Source organism: Anabas testudineus, chromosome 2 (assembly GCF_900324465.2).
Source record: "Anabas testudineus chromosome 2, fAnaTes1.2, whole genome shotgun sequence".
In the NCBI taxonomy this organism is placed as follows: Eukaryota; Metazoa; Chordata; class Actinopteri; order Anabantiformes; family Anabantidae; genus Anabas; species Anabas testudineus.
The window spans coordinates 416190-432187 of NC_046611.1; the positions used below are offsets into that span (position 1 = coordinate 416190).

General features: G+C 43.3%; 1 protein-coding gene across 11 annotated transcripts in view; it reads right to left on the bottom strand.

Moving 5' to 3' along the window:
• Positions 1 to 663: 663 nt before the first annotated feature.
• The window catches only part of abi3bpb (ABI family, member 3 (NESH) binding protein b), a 32844-nt gene continuing 17509 nt past the window's right edge, over positions 664 to 15998 (bottom strand). For 2 of the 11 annotated variants that reach the window (XM_026362828.2, XM_026362830.2), the window contains 15 exons: positions 12052 to 12243; positions 11449 to 11526; positions 10779 to 10967; positions 9291 to 9356; positions 7798 to 7884; positions 6288 to 6353; positions 6026 to 6145; positions 5391 to 5480; positions 5029 to 5238; positions 4736 to 4841; positions 3915 to 3994; positions 3061 to 3090; positions 2805 to 2963; positions 2602 to 2724; positions 664 to 2474 (listed from right to left, as the gene is read on the bottom strand). In XM_026362828.2, the coding sequence (XP_026218613.1) occupies positions 2359 to 2474; positions 2602 to 2724; positions 2805 to 2963; positions 3061 to 3090; positions 3915 to 3994; positions 4736 to 4841; positions 5029 to 5238; positions 5391 to 5480; positions 6026 to 6145; positions 6288 to 6353; positions 7798 to 7884; positions 9291 to 9356; positions 10779 to 10967; positions 11449 to 11526; positions 12052 to 12243 (1712 nt within the window). In that variant the 3' untranslated portion in view covers positions 664 to 2358. The remainder of the gene's footprint in view (positions 2475 to 2601; positions 2725 to 2804; positions 2964 to 3060; positions 3091 to 3914; positions 3995 to 4735; positions 4842 to 5028; positions 5239 to 5390; positions 5481 to 6025; positions 6146 to 6287; positions 6354 to 7797; positions 7885 to 9290; positions 9357 to 10778; positions 10968 to 11448; positions 11527 to 12051; positions 12244 to 15998) is intronic. The other 9 variants (XM_026362831.2, XM_026362839.2, XM_026362834.2 and 6 more) reach the window with 8 other exon arrangements.

Sequence of the window (15998 nt, forward strand, 5' to 3'; positions counted from 1 at the left end):
AAACTAATCGACTGTTCATAGGTTTTTCCTTCATACTTTCACTCTGTCGTTATACAGTGACACTGTTTCAGGTGAGTGTGGAATCACTTTAAACCTCAGAACAGCTATTTTTAACACACATACTGTAATAATCCTATTTATAGACTTCCTGGAGATTCACTAAACCTCCATAAAACCATTTAGGAACCCCAGGGGAAAGACGCAACTTAGAACTGCAGAACTTGCCTGAGATTTTCGTGTTTTGAAGTTTTCTTCAGTATCAAAGTAATCCAGTGCCAGTTGTCAGCACATTCACGTTAACACTGAAAGAGCATCTGTCAAAAGTTAATTCGGCATACTTTCAATTGTGTTAATGTGGCAACAACTAAATAAATGTAGTCAATTAAGCTGCTTAAGTAACAATGACAACTTCCTATTTACGTTCCCAAAGCATTGTGGGAACCGTAGACCGAAGATGATAAGAGTGACAGAACTGTGAGTATACGCTTACTGTTGCCTACAGCTACTTATCTTTCAGGTAAATGTTTGCAGCTGGATAATTTACCGTAGCTTAACAGGCACGGCATGCACTGAAAAATGATGTTAAAGTAGTTCACTTGTAATTAAATGTGGTTTTAGCCTGGATAAGAACAGGCTGTTTGTGAATATGAATGAATGAATTCATTAAAAATAAAAAGAATCAAAACATCTTTATTGTTGAAAATCATCTGTAGAAAAAATTGAACAGCACATGTTAATGTACATTGTGGTTTTCATACAAAGTACTGTACTGTAATAATGGAGTCTGCATGAGTTCAGGCCGGGCTCCAGCTAAAAGTTAAAGGCACAGTTGACTGCTCTTAAATTCAGGAAAGCAGCATCTGACAAGAGAAAAATGTCCTTTAAAAAAAACGTCTTAGATGTGAATCATGTGAATCTGGATTCGTTCAGGTACTTGTTAAGGGTATCTGGTTAGCTAGCCAGATATTTTAGCCACATAAACACCTGAGCTTCAAATAGTCCCTTACCAGAACCTGGATCAGGACTGCATGCAATCCAGATTGCCATGAAAAACAATTAGCTACTGCTTTACGCTCACTAATCAAACTCATCCTGCTTTAGTTGTGTTTCCCGATCAGGGCAACTTCTAAGGTTTGAAGTTCTTTCTTCTTGCACAAATCAAATTTAGTAGGTGAAATAATAAACCGTTTGTTTAATGTAGATATTTTAAAGACACTTTCTTGCTCTGGTTTAGTGTAAGGCAAAAGAAGAGCCCATTATAGCACAGCAACAAAGGCCAAGGTGAGGAAACTTGTGATCAGTCTGAAAAACTGTACTGAAAAAAACTAACCACATTTTCTCCATATACATATAAATACATTTGTGTTGTGCAAATTGCAAGTGAAGAAGCTTCCAGCTGGCTGGTTTCCAGCAGAGATGCCTCAGTTTAGCATAAAATGTGTTCGGTCAACACAGCTGTTGTGTTGACGTGTAAATGACCAATTTCCCAAAAATCACAAAATAACAGACCTGAACAATGGTTTATATATTTTATCATGACAGTCAATGTCCACATCAAACCCACCACAGAGGCCTATAGCAAGAGCTGTAGCAATCTGGCCAATAGATTAGTTTGTTTCAAATGAACTGATTTGAAACTGAAAGTCAGTTTTTGGATGTGGATGTGGAGCTCGTCCATGAGGCAGAAATTAGCAAAAATCCAGCAAGTGTATCCCTTATTTTACATACTGTCCATCTCTTTGTCTGCACATAGCCACACCTTATAACCACTTAATGTAATAGTAGTCGCCACAGTAGAAAACTGGTTCCACTGTTCAGCTGACAGTTACAGCACAGACCTCGAACTGTATGTATGTGGAACACGATGTCTGTCCAACGTGTCTACTTTTAAAACCTTCTGCACAACTGAAGTTAAACATAAATCGATGAGTTCAAAAGAAAACAAATAAAATATACACCAGAGGATCAACAGAAGCATCAACACAAAGCAGTCCTGTGACCTCTCGCCCGTGGCCCTCGTGAATACATGTAACCAAAGACCTTTTGATAAATAACATCTCACAAGTTATGAAAATATTATTTCCAGGGAGCCAGCTTCCCATTCTTTAACACAAAATAAAATATATTTAGAGTGAGTTTGCTACCCCCCCCCCCCACCCCCCTACCCCCTTCGTGTTATAAATTCCCTGAAAATATGTCCTGTATATGTTTTTACAGCACTGGGTATGATGGTGGAATGTAAGGTTGACTGAGTCTGGAGGTCTGGAAGACTTTTATGAAGCCTTCTGATGTCACCTTTCAAGCCTAGGCGGCGAATCCTCCTCTCCTCTCCGAGGAGAACTGAAGGACCAAGTCTGTTTACCATTTGCCAGGAATGGGGGTTCCACACTCATACCATGAGACGTAGTTGATGTGGGAATGTCCTCCTATCGGACCAAAGTGGACAGGTTCCTGGCGCACAGCTCTGTAGAAACCTGGACCAGGAAGAACAAATTACTTGGATTTGTTTTCATCCCAGCTACACGCTGAAAAGCTGCAAATGTAAGCCTGAGAAAATGTTCTGTAAAGATCTGCCAGAAGTTTATGAAATAAAGTGTTTACCAGGCCTGTTTGGTAGTTGGTCTGCTCTGAGCTGCCTGCCCGTTCGTCCGTCTAGGAACGAGTCAACAAACTGACAGTGATCCTCTCCGAAGCCGGTCTGATCTCCAATGTTGTAGAATTTACCTGCACAGTGAAATTAGGGCTGATCAGCACCAGAATAAAAGCCACTTAGAAATAAGAATAAATGTGGTGTCTGCACTTACCATTGAGCGAGTCGCTCAGGTAGATCTTGTACCTGAGTGAGTTGCACAGCTGAACTCCAACAAACTTGCGGTACCAGGTCCTCTTCACGTACTGCTTCCCATGGCAGTCGGAGTATGAGTCCGTCTTAAAGGGGAACTGAGTCCAGATGGCGTCTTTACCTACAAACAAAAGAAAGTTTTTATTCTTGAAATTTGATGCACACACATTTATGACCTTAATCAAATAGGCAACTGTATGATGTTCATCTAAACTTACCTGAAACGTTTTCGCTCACTCGTGGGTCGGCTAATAAAAGACAAAAGAACATTTTTACATCTTAAACAAATTATAACTATTACTCAACAAGAAAACTACTTGCATTAGCTGTCAGCTGCTTTGTTGAAAGCCAAAATGTTCAATACAATGTTCACACTGCTCTTCAGATCTTTGCACTGGCTTCCTGTGGCTGCAAGGATCAAGTTCAAAGCTCTGTCTCTTGCCTACAGAGTGGTCAACTCCACAACTCCATCTTATCTCAGTTCAATCATTCAAGTCTACATCCCCTCCCGTCCACTGCGCTCAACCAGTGAACGACGTTTGGTGGTACCAGCACCACACAGTCGACACCAAGTAAAACTGTTCAGCTCAGTGATCCCTCGATGGTGGAATGAGCTGCAGAACTCTGCAGGCTCAGCCACCTCACTTTAATATTTAGATAACTGATGAAGACAGAACTCTTCATCATCTTCCTTTGAACTTAAAATAAAAAAACTGTTCTGTTCTCTTGTTCTCACATCTCTTGAAACAGAAACACTTCTTTAACAGCACTTTGCTTTGATGTTGTTTCTTCTTGACTTAGATTTTGTTTGCTTGCCTTGTTCCTCACTTGTAAGTTGCTTTGGATAAAAGCGTCTGATAAATGACTAAATGTAAATGTAAATGTAAATGTAAATGTAAATGTAAATACAAAGACAATCAGAACTTCAATTTCCTCCAAATACAAATAACATGAGGATTTCCCAATTTGTAGTTGCACTACTAAGGAATAATCCTGATAAATGTGTTACACTATGATTAACAGACATTTTAATGACACTAAAATGAGATAAAACCAACAAAGCTTACTATACCTGACTCTGTGTTGAAGGACACAGGTTCACTGGAAGGACCTTTACCCAGCTCATTCTTTGGCTTCACCTTAAACTCATAACTAGGAAGACACACAAAGAGAAAAAGAAAACAACAGCAAGAAAGTCAAGAAACAATCATATGAACTTTATATCACCAAAATCTAAAGGAAAGAGCATTTTGTGTATTATTCCAGCACCTGTAAATCAGGGGAAAAGCAGGAGAAAGAGATGGAGCTCAACGGGTATCACAAACCAATGTGAGCTAGATGACTGCTAACAAATCATTTTCACAGAGTTTGCATCTCTGGTGGTTTTAGTATCAGAGTAGACACAGCAGAGACAAAGGACAGTGAGGTTCACATGTACGGACAGAGACAAGTGGTTTGAGAGAGGGGTGAGGGAAGCCTTGCATGTGCAAATCAACCAAGCCCTCTCAACAGAGGGCTTGGACACAACCTGTCTTCTATTTATCATGCTGCCCTTTCATCTATCCCCAGAAAGAGCAGGTCCAATTCATACCTGTACCAGGCTGGACAAAACTAACGGCCCACTTTAGGGGATAAGAGGGGTAGGCTGAGGTGTGACTATTACATCTTTCACATCCTCCCTTTCCATTGTTTCATCTAGTCGAGTCTATTCAGTCCAGAGGTGGAGTGAAACAAATCCGGAGGATAAATTAATATCTCTAACCAACTATCTTCAGACTGAATAAGCTACTTGATGAGTAGAGAAACATTTTAACCTAACAAGAAGGAAGTCCGGTTACCAGGACTCAACTTCCAGAGAACTTCACCTGGACGACTGAATCTTTACCGACATACCTGCTCTCAGGTTTGAGGTTCTCCACAGCGGTGTGAGTCTGGTTGGTCGTTAGGATGGAAACCTGCTCGCCATCAGGCCCTTTAGCAGTGGAGATGACTTCATACTCTGGAATGAAATCACAACCAAACTGATAAAATATTGCTCTTAATGACAAAGGACAAATAGAAGATACCACATTCTAAAAAGTTGCTGCACATTCGTTCTGTCTTACTGAACATCTACAAGAACCAACCACTGTAAAAAACTTCCACACATCCACAAAACCCCAAAATGAAGTAACATCTTTTTGTACCAGTGGTGTCGTTGTCAGATTTCTCCCAGTCCAAGATGATGAAGGATGGGCATCCCTCCACTGTCACTACGGTAAGGTTGGAGGGCGCACTTTTGGGAGGAGCCGTCACGTTCACCTCGCCAGGTTCGTCTTCAGGGAAGTAGTTGAGGGAAGAGGTGATGGAGCAAGGTTCGTCTGGTTTTTTGCCTGTTTGGTAAACGACGTGAGGCGCTGTGGGGGGAGGAACAATTTCATTAGTTGGTTCCCACCTTGACATGTAGAAACAGGGTTTAGGGTTTTCTGGTCCAATTTAGAAATAATCAGGTCCAGTTAAGACCTAAAGCCAATATAGTTTCTCCTTTGCAGTACATGTTTCTGCTTACCCACATAACGCTTCTTGCCCATGGCATCAATTTCGGAGGTTGGCTGTGATTTAAACAGATCTGAGTCCTCCCAGGTTTCCTGTCGAGTCGCTGAGAAACAAAACATGAAGAGACAGAATCTTAGAAACCATCATTTCTGTTCTGAAAACCAGGAAACTGGTTTCAGAAACCTCATGTGTTTTAATGCTTCTTGCTTGTTATGTATATGGATCTCCCAATTCCCAAATGTTATATATTTTCCTTTATATGTACCGGACACCAATGATGATGAGGACTCTAACACTCTAACCATTAAATGTACAAAGTCCAAAATCCCTGTAATGACCCAACAAGAGCTAATTTTAGCAAACACTTCTTATATCTGAAATGGTGGTAGTACCGCACTGCCAATCACATCAAACTATATATTACACTACTAATTAGTGCAACGTGTCTCACAGCAAATAAGGCTGTACTGAGAAGTGTTTCACGGTTATCTCGAAGAATTCTTGTGAACAGGGTGCTGACTCACCTTGGCACTGAACTCATGTTGCAGATGGCAGCTTGTACTGTATGTTGCAAACTTGGTGAAATGGATACTGCATCATTGGCTCAAGGCTTTAATTGCAGTGAAAATGAAGTCAAAATTTTAATACCAGTTGTTGGTACAGCAGTTGTGATCTGTTTCCGTTCCGGTTTGGCTGGCTTGGTGGTTGCTGGTGGGACTTTAGGTCTTAGGTTTATAAACTTGTCTGTCTTGAAGTGGTTCCCCTTGTCTGAAGCAAAATGTGTTAACAGAAATAGTGATAAATTAAATAAATATCTCTGTCAAAGGAAAGATGCTTAGGGTTAGTATCCACTCAAAACAACAATGCTGTCCCTCATGTCCTGACCTCTTGTCTCTTCTTAAATGCTTACCTGTTTCTCCAGGTTTTGCCACCATGTTTGTTTTCTTGTTCAGTAAAGATGGACGAGCAGGCGATCCTGGAACAGACAATACACATCACATGTTATATTTACGTGCAAAACACATATGTATGTTTATATTATCTATAATATATACAGTATATATTTCTTTGACATGAATTGTGTTTTTGTATTATTGGCTTTGGTTATATGCAAAAACAACGACCCATACATCTGCCAGGGGACTCAAAGATGATGTAATACATGCAAGGGTCAATTTAATTGAATACATCAGTACACTCTCCTAACCAACATTCACATTGTGTTCATTCTCTTTGAAGTGGTATATTACATGAGAGAATTGTCTTTGCTGTAAATCAGATTCAGGCATGTCTGGCTGTGGACAATCTTTTGTCTGAATAAGGCAAAAAGTGAAGCAACTCTGTCTATATTTTCTATGTAGGTGCTCTCTAATCTTCTGGAAAATCTATATTTTCTCATGGCATAGAATATGACATCCATTTCCAAATACTAATTTAACTTGAAAACAATCCTGTGTAATTTCACAAGGTTGTACAATATGTGTTTTTCAGGCTAAACTCCAGAACCTGCAGCCAATTACACCTCCCTTTTCTTTCATTTAAAGAAAAGCCAAAATTCTTCACAATCAAGCAATTGTCATGGTTCCAAAACTAAATGGAGTAAATACTAAGCCAGGAACATAAAACATTTTAGCTTGTAACATGAAACAATACAGACGCATTCCTTTTAATCAGTCACATGTAAATATGTGTGGTGGCAGCCTGCAGAGCAGTGCTGCCATGAATATGTTCTATTCTTTTAGAAAGAATATGTTTTTAATTATGTTTTTAATTAGCTCTTTATTTTCTTGGGTAGAATTTCTATAGATCATGAACATAAACTAAAAGCTCTGTCAATGGAACATGCTTTATACTGGCATGGTGGAAGCTGTACTATAATTATACTTCATGCTCAGCGTTGCTTTGTGATTACAGTACTAAATTTCCTTGTTTGCACTTTCTGGGTCAACTACCCGATGCTCGCCATGCTGTCCACGTTGCAGGAGTGCTTTTACAAACATGGCATCTCTGCAGCAACATGTCTGAAGCTCATGGTGCTTACAATGTTCACAGTCAAGCAAGAAGCAAATGCTAAAGCATGTTGTTAAACTGATAAGTTTAAAAATGCTCCAATCCAGACCCAGGTTTGTCATGTTTGCTGTAATTAAGAACAGTTTCTTCTCAAAATTTAGTGGCAACAAAAAGCACAAAGCTCAGCAAAGTGAAGCTCTCAAAAATAAGCAAACAATCAAAAAACACGTATTTTCCCCTGCAGCTATCAAGTTGATGGCTGCTGGTGTTTTCTTTCCGGGTCCTTTTAAAGACTTGTCACTGGACATTTAAACAGCCAAACCATGCAGTGTTGGCGGTGACGAGCAACTGAAGCACCAGTCATCCCATGGCACGGGCAAGAGCTGAGTGCAGACTATGCTTTTACCAACCATAAAACCGCTCTTCAACGTTGGGACCCAAACGACCAAACACCTCAGGGAATTCTGGTTTCTTGTCCTCCAGCAATGAGTTGTTCACTGCAGCAGGAAAATCACTGAGTTTAAAAGTTTTGCTTTTGCTTTTTCCTTTGATTCCAAAATTTACATCTTAGAGTGTTCTAGTGTTCAACTGTTTAACAGAAAGTCAGGGTACTTCATTCTGTTTGGCTAGATGGTGACATAAAAGAGACAAAAGACTGAAAACAGAAAAGGATGATACACACACAAACAGTTCATGCACATGACAACCAAAAACACTATGACAACATGCACAAGACCTGGGCCAGAATCTTGAACCTGAATGCCTCTGAGCTTTGACCCATTTCTACCTGGTACTAACATCTGGTTCTCTTTCTGGATTACAGAAAACAGCTGTAAACTGCATGTTTACAGCAGAATGTAACCATTAGAAACTGGTCTGGCTCAGGTTTTGACACGATTTTATGGCTATTTGACCACATTCCCAAGAGAAAAATCCACCCAACAATTTGAACGATCATAGCTCTGCTGCTTCCTGCCATCTCAAGCAGCCTCCCAAAAAGCTACAGCAAGAATAAAAACATCTCTTTCTCCGACTTGTGTCTCCCGTGTATTAATATATTAATTATTATTGGTATTTCTCAAATAATCAAGGACTATTATAGCCATCTATATGAAAAATATTCAACACAAAATAAACAGAAATTACAATGCATAACCCATTTCCCAAGTTGCAACTAAGCTGGCTGCCATTTTTGGAAAAGGGAAGGTTTGAGTTAAAACCTCTTTTATGATCGACCAAACAGAACAATTTCTTCACCCAGATAGTTTAAAGAGCATTTGGGGATTCTGTAAATGCCTCCATAACGCGTGGAAGTGTTGTGACCAAAATGAAGTCTACACATAATATTTGAACTGCATCTCAGTTACGCTCAGTGGAAGAAGTTTATCCCCTCAGAAGTAATTCATTTAAGCTCCACCAGCTTAGAAAGAATAATTTAGATGCACAGTGTTTAATTTAATATCTTGTGCAGTAAACAACAATCTTTCCAATGTACTAGACAGATCCATTAAAATAGAAACTTTCTGTAGCACAGCATCCAACTGTTTGAGTGTCTGTCAGAACAACCCAAACCACCAACATTTAAAACATCCCCCACCGTCACCACAGTCAAAACACAGTGACATAACCTGCTGCTGTGACTGGACTTATGTCACCAACTCAAATAATCAAGTGCAGGTTGAGATTGGAACTCGATTATTTTAAAATGTTGCTGCCAGAAGCTTTGCTGAAAACAGGAAACATTTTGGACAAAAGGCAGCATGGATGGACAGACCAATGGGCTGATAGATGGATGGACAAAAGGGAAACAAAACAGATGAGCTGCAGCAGAGGACAAGATGCTGCGGAAGCAACTGATGGGGCAATAGTGAGACACATAAAGACAAACAACGTCTTTTTTTACCCAGTCGTGGCCGGGACCATAAGGCTGGTTTAGGTGGGGAAATGCCCCGGTTTGGCTGTCCATTTACTGTTGGGAGAGAACCGTTACGAAGGGAAAGAAACCGTCTCTGAAAACTGATCCCAACAAAAGAACAACCACTCAAGCCTTTAGAGACATTTTCAACACTAAATAAATCAAGTTGTGGGATAACATGAATCGTTTTGACAACATTTGTCCTAGTTTTAAGGTCTAGTTGCTCCTCTCGTATGCATTTAAGTCAATCCTCTACAACCTGTTGCAGCGTACCAAAAGTCCACTAATTTCGCCTGAGCTTGCTGCTGAAATTTATTTTTATTTTGATGGCACCAAAAACCCAAAAGGGAACTTAAGGGAAAATAAGCTTAAAATTGTTGTTTGGTTGTTCAACTGTGAAGATCATTTAGCAGCAAACAGTTAAATTTATTTGACAGCATGTGAATCAGCGAACAAAAGGTAACAACAGCAGAATAAAGCTATTATTATTACTATGTGTTAAAAACAGATGTGAACCACAATGCTGAGACTAAGTTGACATTAGGCATTTTCTTTGCTTTCGTTTTAAATTAAAATAAAATTGAATTTATAAAGCAATTCAACTGAAACAAAACAAGCTCCAGTGATTTCAACACAGCACCAATGTAAAAATAATGAGGAACAGACAACCGTGACAATCCCAATCCCAAGAACCATCAAAGCCAGTCACAGTCAGCGCAATCAGTGTCTGAGCTGAACTGAATCCAACACAACAAATGTGATATCAGCACTCCACATTTGGTGTGGATTTAGATCGTTTTCCCAGGGTGGCACTCTACAAAGCCTGGTAGCTGTCAGAAGGGAACGTTTTTAATCAACAGCTTTCATCATATCCTAATAAGTGTAGTCACTATCTTTTCTTTTATACACACTTTTAAGAAGATACCTTCTTGCACAAGAACTAATAAATAATGGCCACAGATTATCTCCCTTGTGAAGATATGAGTTGTTTTAACAACCACAACCCATTTTGCTTGGTTATTTTGGATTGCGGCTCAGGCTACCTGGTGCAGACACAGTTCACAGTTCACAGGCAGCTGTCAATATTTGTTACAAAAGTTTAAAATGGCCAAAAGACAGTGCATCGCAGCAGTGTGTAGCTGAAGTTAGAGATTAGTGCGGGTAGAAGGGTTTGTTGGTTCAGGGCAGAATTGCAAAATTGGACCCAAGCAGGACTAAGTTCTTTAGGTTAAGCCTGCCTCAAAGTTTATTTGTGTGTTTGAGTAATTGTTTGGAACTGTAAACTGAACACTGTCTCTCTTCCTTCTAAGTTGGTCTATTTGTGTCATTTGAGGACATAAATGACTACATCAAGAAAGCTCTCAACGCTTTCCCCATGGACTCAGCAGGCTTTGTAGGTGACCCAAAAGAGGACAGTTTTGAAAAAAGGGGAAGAAAAGTTGAAAAGAGACAAGAAGGAGGTGCAAGGAGGATTACCCCCAGGTGTCCCAGAGTTTGGGGCTGAGTTACTGGGTCTATAGAAAGAGTGGGACTGTCTGAAGCCATTAGAGAGGGGAAAAAGGGGGTGTCTTGATGAAGGCCTCATGGATCTGACAACCGTGGTAGCTGCTGGGTTGTAGGGCAGCAGAGGCAGTGATGGGGTCAGATTTCTTGTGCTGCCTTGACCTAAAACATCAAAAACAGTTGCAGGACCTGTGTTACAATCTGATTGTGTCTTTCTGTAAGTTGCCAGTGAAGCGAGCTTGCAGCAGCCCTAAGCAGTGATGTTAGTGATGAATGTTTGACTCGAACAGACCTTTAAATCAAATGTGATTCTCGACATGATTTAAATGTATGGAGTAGTAACAAATGAGTGTGATGGGTTTGCAATGACTCTTTAAGTGCACACAATCTCATAAAACCACAGTCATTTAACCATGACTGTAAGATTGAGTGCTGCATGCAGACACTGGATGTCATGTGGGATGAGAAGTGTTTAGAGGTGCAGCTCCTGCTGCGAGCAGCCATTCCTGTGAACAAAAACTGGAAAAAGAGCAGCAGGTTTAGCTGGAATGTAACTGGAAGCATGAAGTAATAAGATGATTGCAAACTGACAGCAGACATGAGAGGGCAGGGCATAGAAAGCAAGTAGTGAGGTCATTATTACCCCAAGGGTTAGTTTTGGCCCTCTCATTGGTCAGAGCCATTCTCAGCAGCGATGATCCATCCTGTGATTTGCCGTAAACTGTGTGGGAAAGAGAAGGTTTAAAGTCACAGACCCAGAAGAATTTTCAGTGTAACAGATGGTCCACAACCTGTCAAGGTAAAGTTACTTGATACTTCTGTTAGTGGCTGCAAAGGGAAAATTCATTAAACAGGAAGTGAAAATATATGTGAGCTGGCTATTGTTGTAAGTGTAACTGTTTGTAAATCACACTGTTCTCTATATGGAAGTTTAACAGAGACTACATTATTGTTGAATGAAGTCTCTGTTTGGTGGTTCAGCTTTTGTCCAAACCTCCAAATTCCAATTTGATTATTCCAATTTTACAAACATCACCGTTACTTCCCATGTTATCAACAGTGAACAAAAGGAGTCTTTGCTATTCGAGAACCACATTTTGGTCAAGTTCTCATCAAGGGGATCATTTAATGATTGTCTCAGAATGCTTAAAGCACTGTTTGTCAGTACAAATGGGTTCAACCCCAATTCCAAAATGTGCCTAATATTTCACAAAAAAAGAAGGAAAAGGTAGAAGGAGGGAATTACCAGCAGGGTTCTGAGGCTTCTCAGGTGCACTAGTAGGCATCTTAGTTGTTAGGCCCTGAAGCGAGTCACGATTGGAGGGTAATTTAGTAAGGGGTGTGGTGTTGGCAGGAGGTGCTGTGGTAGGCAGGAGTTTGGGGAGGGCAGGAGGAGGAGAATCCTCTGGTTGGTTGGTGTCGTTTTTAAAAGTCTTGTCTGGAGCGAGAGAAGAGAGAGGTACTGTGATCATGGGAATTTGTTGATGTTTGAGGTTTGATTTAAGGCCAAAACATTTGATTCTGGATTAATTTAGTGGATATACTCCACTTGGAAGTGAACAGACATCTAATTCAATCAATCTCATGGTCAGCCTCATTTACATGTCATTTCAGATGGTACCCAGATCTATGTTTAAACAAGATTCTCCAACTGGGAAAGAGAAAAAGGGTTTTGGTCCCATAGTCCTGTACCTCACTGAAATACAGAAAAGCCCAGAAGACATTTTACTTGTGTAGAATGTGGGTTTTGTGGAAAGAGGTTTTTGCAGAACGACTTGGGTTGCCTTCTAGGGTTCTAGGGTAACCACGTCTGCGTCTGAACTGGTCAACATGCAGTCCTTTCATGCAGAGTTACTGAGCACAGCACTGACTTGAGAAACAACCACAGAGAAGAGTGAAGACAGCAACAGAAGGCCAGTGGAATGACTGGATGGATGATAGAGAAATTGTGGGTGAAATTATGACAGTGGTTTATAGTGCATGGGTATAATTCATCATCAAAGATTAAGTTTTACTTCAAAACAGAAAACCTTCTCCTTTTAATTTGCTTTAACAAGTTTGGATTGCTTAACTCCAAATGTCCTTCAAACTTAATGGATAAGCGGAAATTGATCAAATTTAGGTTTTTAACATGAGCTAGTCCCCTCCTCGAACTGCCACCTTACTGTGGTGGAGGGGTTTGCGTGTCCGAATGACCCTAGGAGCTAGGTTGCCGGGGGCTTAAGCCCCTGGTAGGGTCTCCCAAGGCAAACAGGTCCTAGGCGACGGGCCAGACTAAGAGCAGTTCATAAACCCCTTATGATGAAAATGAAATCAAGGACTGTTACGTCGCCCGGATCGGCGTCACCGGGGCCCCACCCTGGAGCCAGGCCCGGGGTTGGGGCACGTAGGCGAGCGCTTGGTGGCTGGGATCTTTCTCACGGGACCCGGCCGGGCTCAGCCCGAAGGAGCGACGTGGGACCGACTTCCTGTAGGCCAAGGAGCATAGGGGGCCGGTGCAGTGTGGATTGGGTGGCAGCCGTGGGGAGGTGCCTCGACGACCCAATCCCTGGACAAGGAACCTAGCGATTGGGACATGGAATGTCACCTCACTGGGTGGAAAGGAGCCTGAACTTGTCTTGGAGGTTGAGCGGTACTGGCTAGAGAGAGTCGGGCTCACTTCCACACACAGTCTGGGCTCTGGAACACAACTCCTTGAGAGAGGTTGGACTCTCTTCTACTCTGGAGTTGCCCATGGTGAGAGGCGGCGGGCAGGTGTGGGCTTGCTTATAGCCCCCCAGCTCAGCTGCCATGTGTTGGACTTTTCCCCGGTGGACGAGAGAGTTGTTTCCCTGCGCCTTCGGGTAGGGGATAGGTCTCTCACCTTTGTTTGTGCCTACGGGCCAAATAGCAGTGTAGAGTACCCGGCTTTCATAGGGTCTCTGGAAGGGGTACTGGAAGGTGCTCCGACTGGGGACTCTGTCGTCCTACTGGGGGATTTCAACACCCACGTGGGCAATGACAGTGATACCTGGAGGGGCGTGACTGGGAGGAACGGCCTCCCTGATCTGAACCCGAGTGGTGTTTTGTTATTGGACTTCTGTGCTAGTCACAGCTTGTCCATAACGAACACCATGTTCAAGCATAAGGGTGTCCATCAGTGCACGTGGCACCAGGACACCCTAGGTCGGAGGTCTATGATCGACTTTGTGGTTGTGTCATCTGACCTCAGACCATATGTCTTGGACACTCAGGTGAAGAGAGGGGCTGAGCTGTCAACTGATCACCACCTGGTGGTGAGTTGGATCCGATGGCGGAGGAGGGAGCTGGATAGACCTGGCAGACCCAAACGTATTGTGAGGGTCTGTTGGGAACGTCTGGTGGAACCCTCTGTCAGAGAGGTCTTCAACTCCCACCTCCGGGAGAGCTACAATCAGGTCCCGAGGGAGCCTGGAGACATTGAGTCCGAGTGGACCATGTTTTCCACCTCCATTGTCAATGCGGCTGTTCGGAGCTGTGGCCGTAGGGTCTCTGGTGCCTGTCGTGGCGGCAATCCCCAAACCCGGTGGTGGACACCGGAAGTAAGGGAAGCCGTCAAGCTGAAGAAGGAGTCTTATCAGGCCTGGTTGGCCTGTGGGACTCCTGATGCAGCTGATGGGTATCGGCAGGCCAAACGTGCCGCAGCCCGCGCGGTCGCAGGGGCGAAATCTCGCACCTGGGAAAAGTTCGGCGAGGCCATGGAGGAGGACTATCGGTCTGCCTCAAGGAAATTCTGGCAAACTGTCCGGCGCCTCAGAAGGGGAAAGCAGTTTCCTGCCAACACTGTTTACAGTGGAGGTGGGGAGCTGCTGACTTCGACTGGGGACGTTGTAGGACGGTGGAAGGAATACTTTGAGGATCTCCTCAACCCCGTCAACACGCCTTCTGTTGAGGAAGCAGAGGCTGGGGACTCAGAGGTTGACTCGTCCATTTCCCTGGTCGAAGTCACCGAGGTAGTCAGTAAGCTCCTCGGTGGCAAGGCACCAGGGGTGGATGAAATTCGCCCTGAGTACCTTAAGTCTCTGGATGTTGTAGGGCTGTCTTGGTTGACACGCCTTTGCAGCATCGCGTGGAGATCAGGGACAGTACCTCTGGACTGGCAGAACCACCACCGGGGTGGTGGTTCCTCTTTTTAAAAAGGGGGACCGGAGGGTGTATTCCAACTATAGGGGGATCACACTCCTCAGCCTCCCTGGGAAAGTCTATTCAAGAGTGCTGGAGAGGAGAGTTAGGCCGCTAGTCGAACCTCGGATCCAGGAGGAACAATGCGGTTTTTGTCCTGGCCGTGGAACACTGGACCAGCTCCATACTCTTGCTAGGGTGCTCGAGGGTTCATGGGAGTTCGCCCATCCAGTCTACATGTGTTTTGTGGACTTGGAGAAGGCGTTTGACCGTGTCCCTCGTGGCATCCTGTGGGGGGTACTCCGGAAATACGGGATTCGGGACCCTTTGTTAAGGGCCATTCGGTCCTTGTATGACCGGAGTAGGAGCTTGGTTCGCATTGCCGGTAGTAAGTCAGACTTGTTCCTGGTGCATGTTGGACTCCGACAGGGCTGCCCTTTGTCACCGATCCTGTTCATTACTTTTATGGACAGGATTTCTAGGCGCAGCCAGGGGTCGGAGGGAATCCGGTTTGGGAATCACAGGATTTCATCTCTGCTTTTTGCAGGTGATGTTGTCCTGTTGGCCTCATCAGACCGGGACCTCCAGCAGGCACTGGGGCGGTTTGCAGCCGAGTGTGAAGGGGCTGGGATGAGAATCAGCACCTCCAAGTCCGAGGCCATGGTTCTCAACCGGAAAAAGGTGGCTTGCACCCTCCAGGTTGGGGGGGAGATCCTCCCTCAAGTGGAGGAGTTTAAGTATCTTGGGGTCTTGTTCACGAGTGAGGGAAAAAGGGAGCGTGAGATTGACGGACGGATTGGTGCATCGGCAGCAGTAATGCGGTCGGTGTACCGGTTCGTCGTGGTGAAAAAGGAGCTGAGCCGAAAGGCAAAGCTCTCGATTTACCGGTCAGTCTACGTTCCTACCCTCACCTATGGTCATGAGCTTTGGGTCATGACCGAAAGGACAAGGTTGCGGATACAAGCGGCCGAAATGAGTTTCCTCCATAGAGTGGCTGGGCGCACCCTTAGTGATAGGGTTAGGGGCTCAGTCACCCGGGAGGAGCTCGGAGTA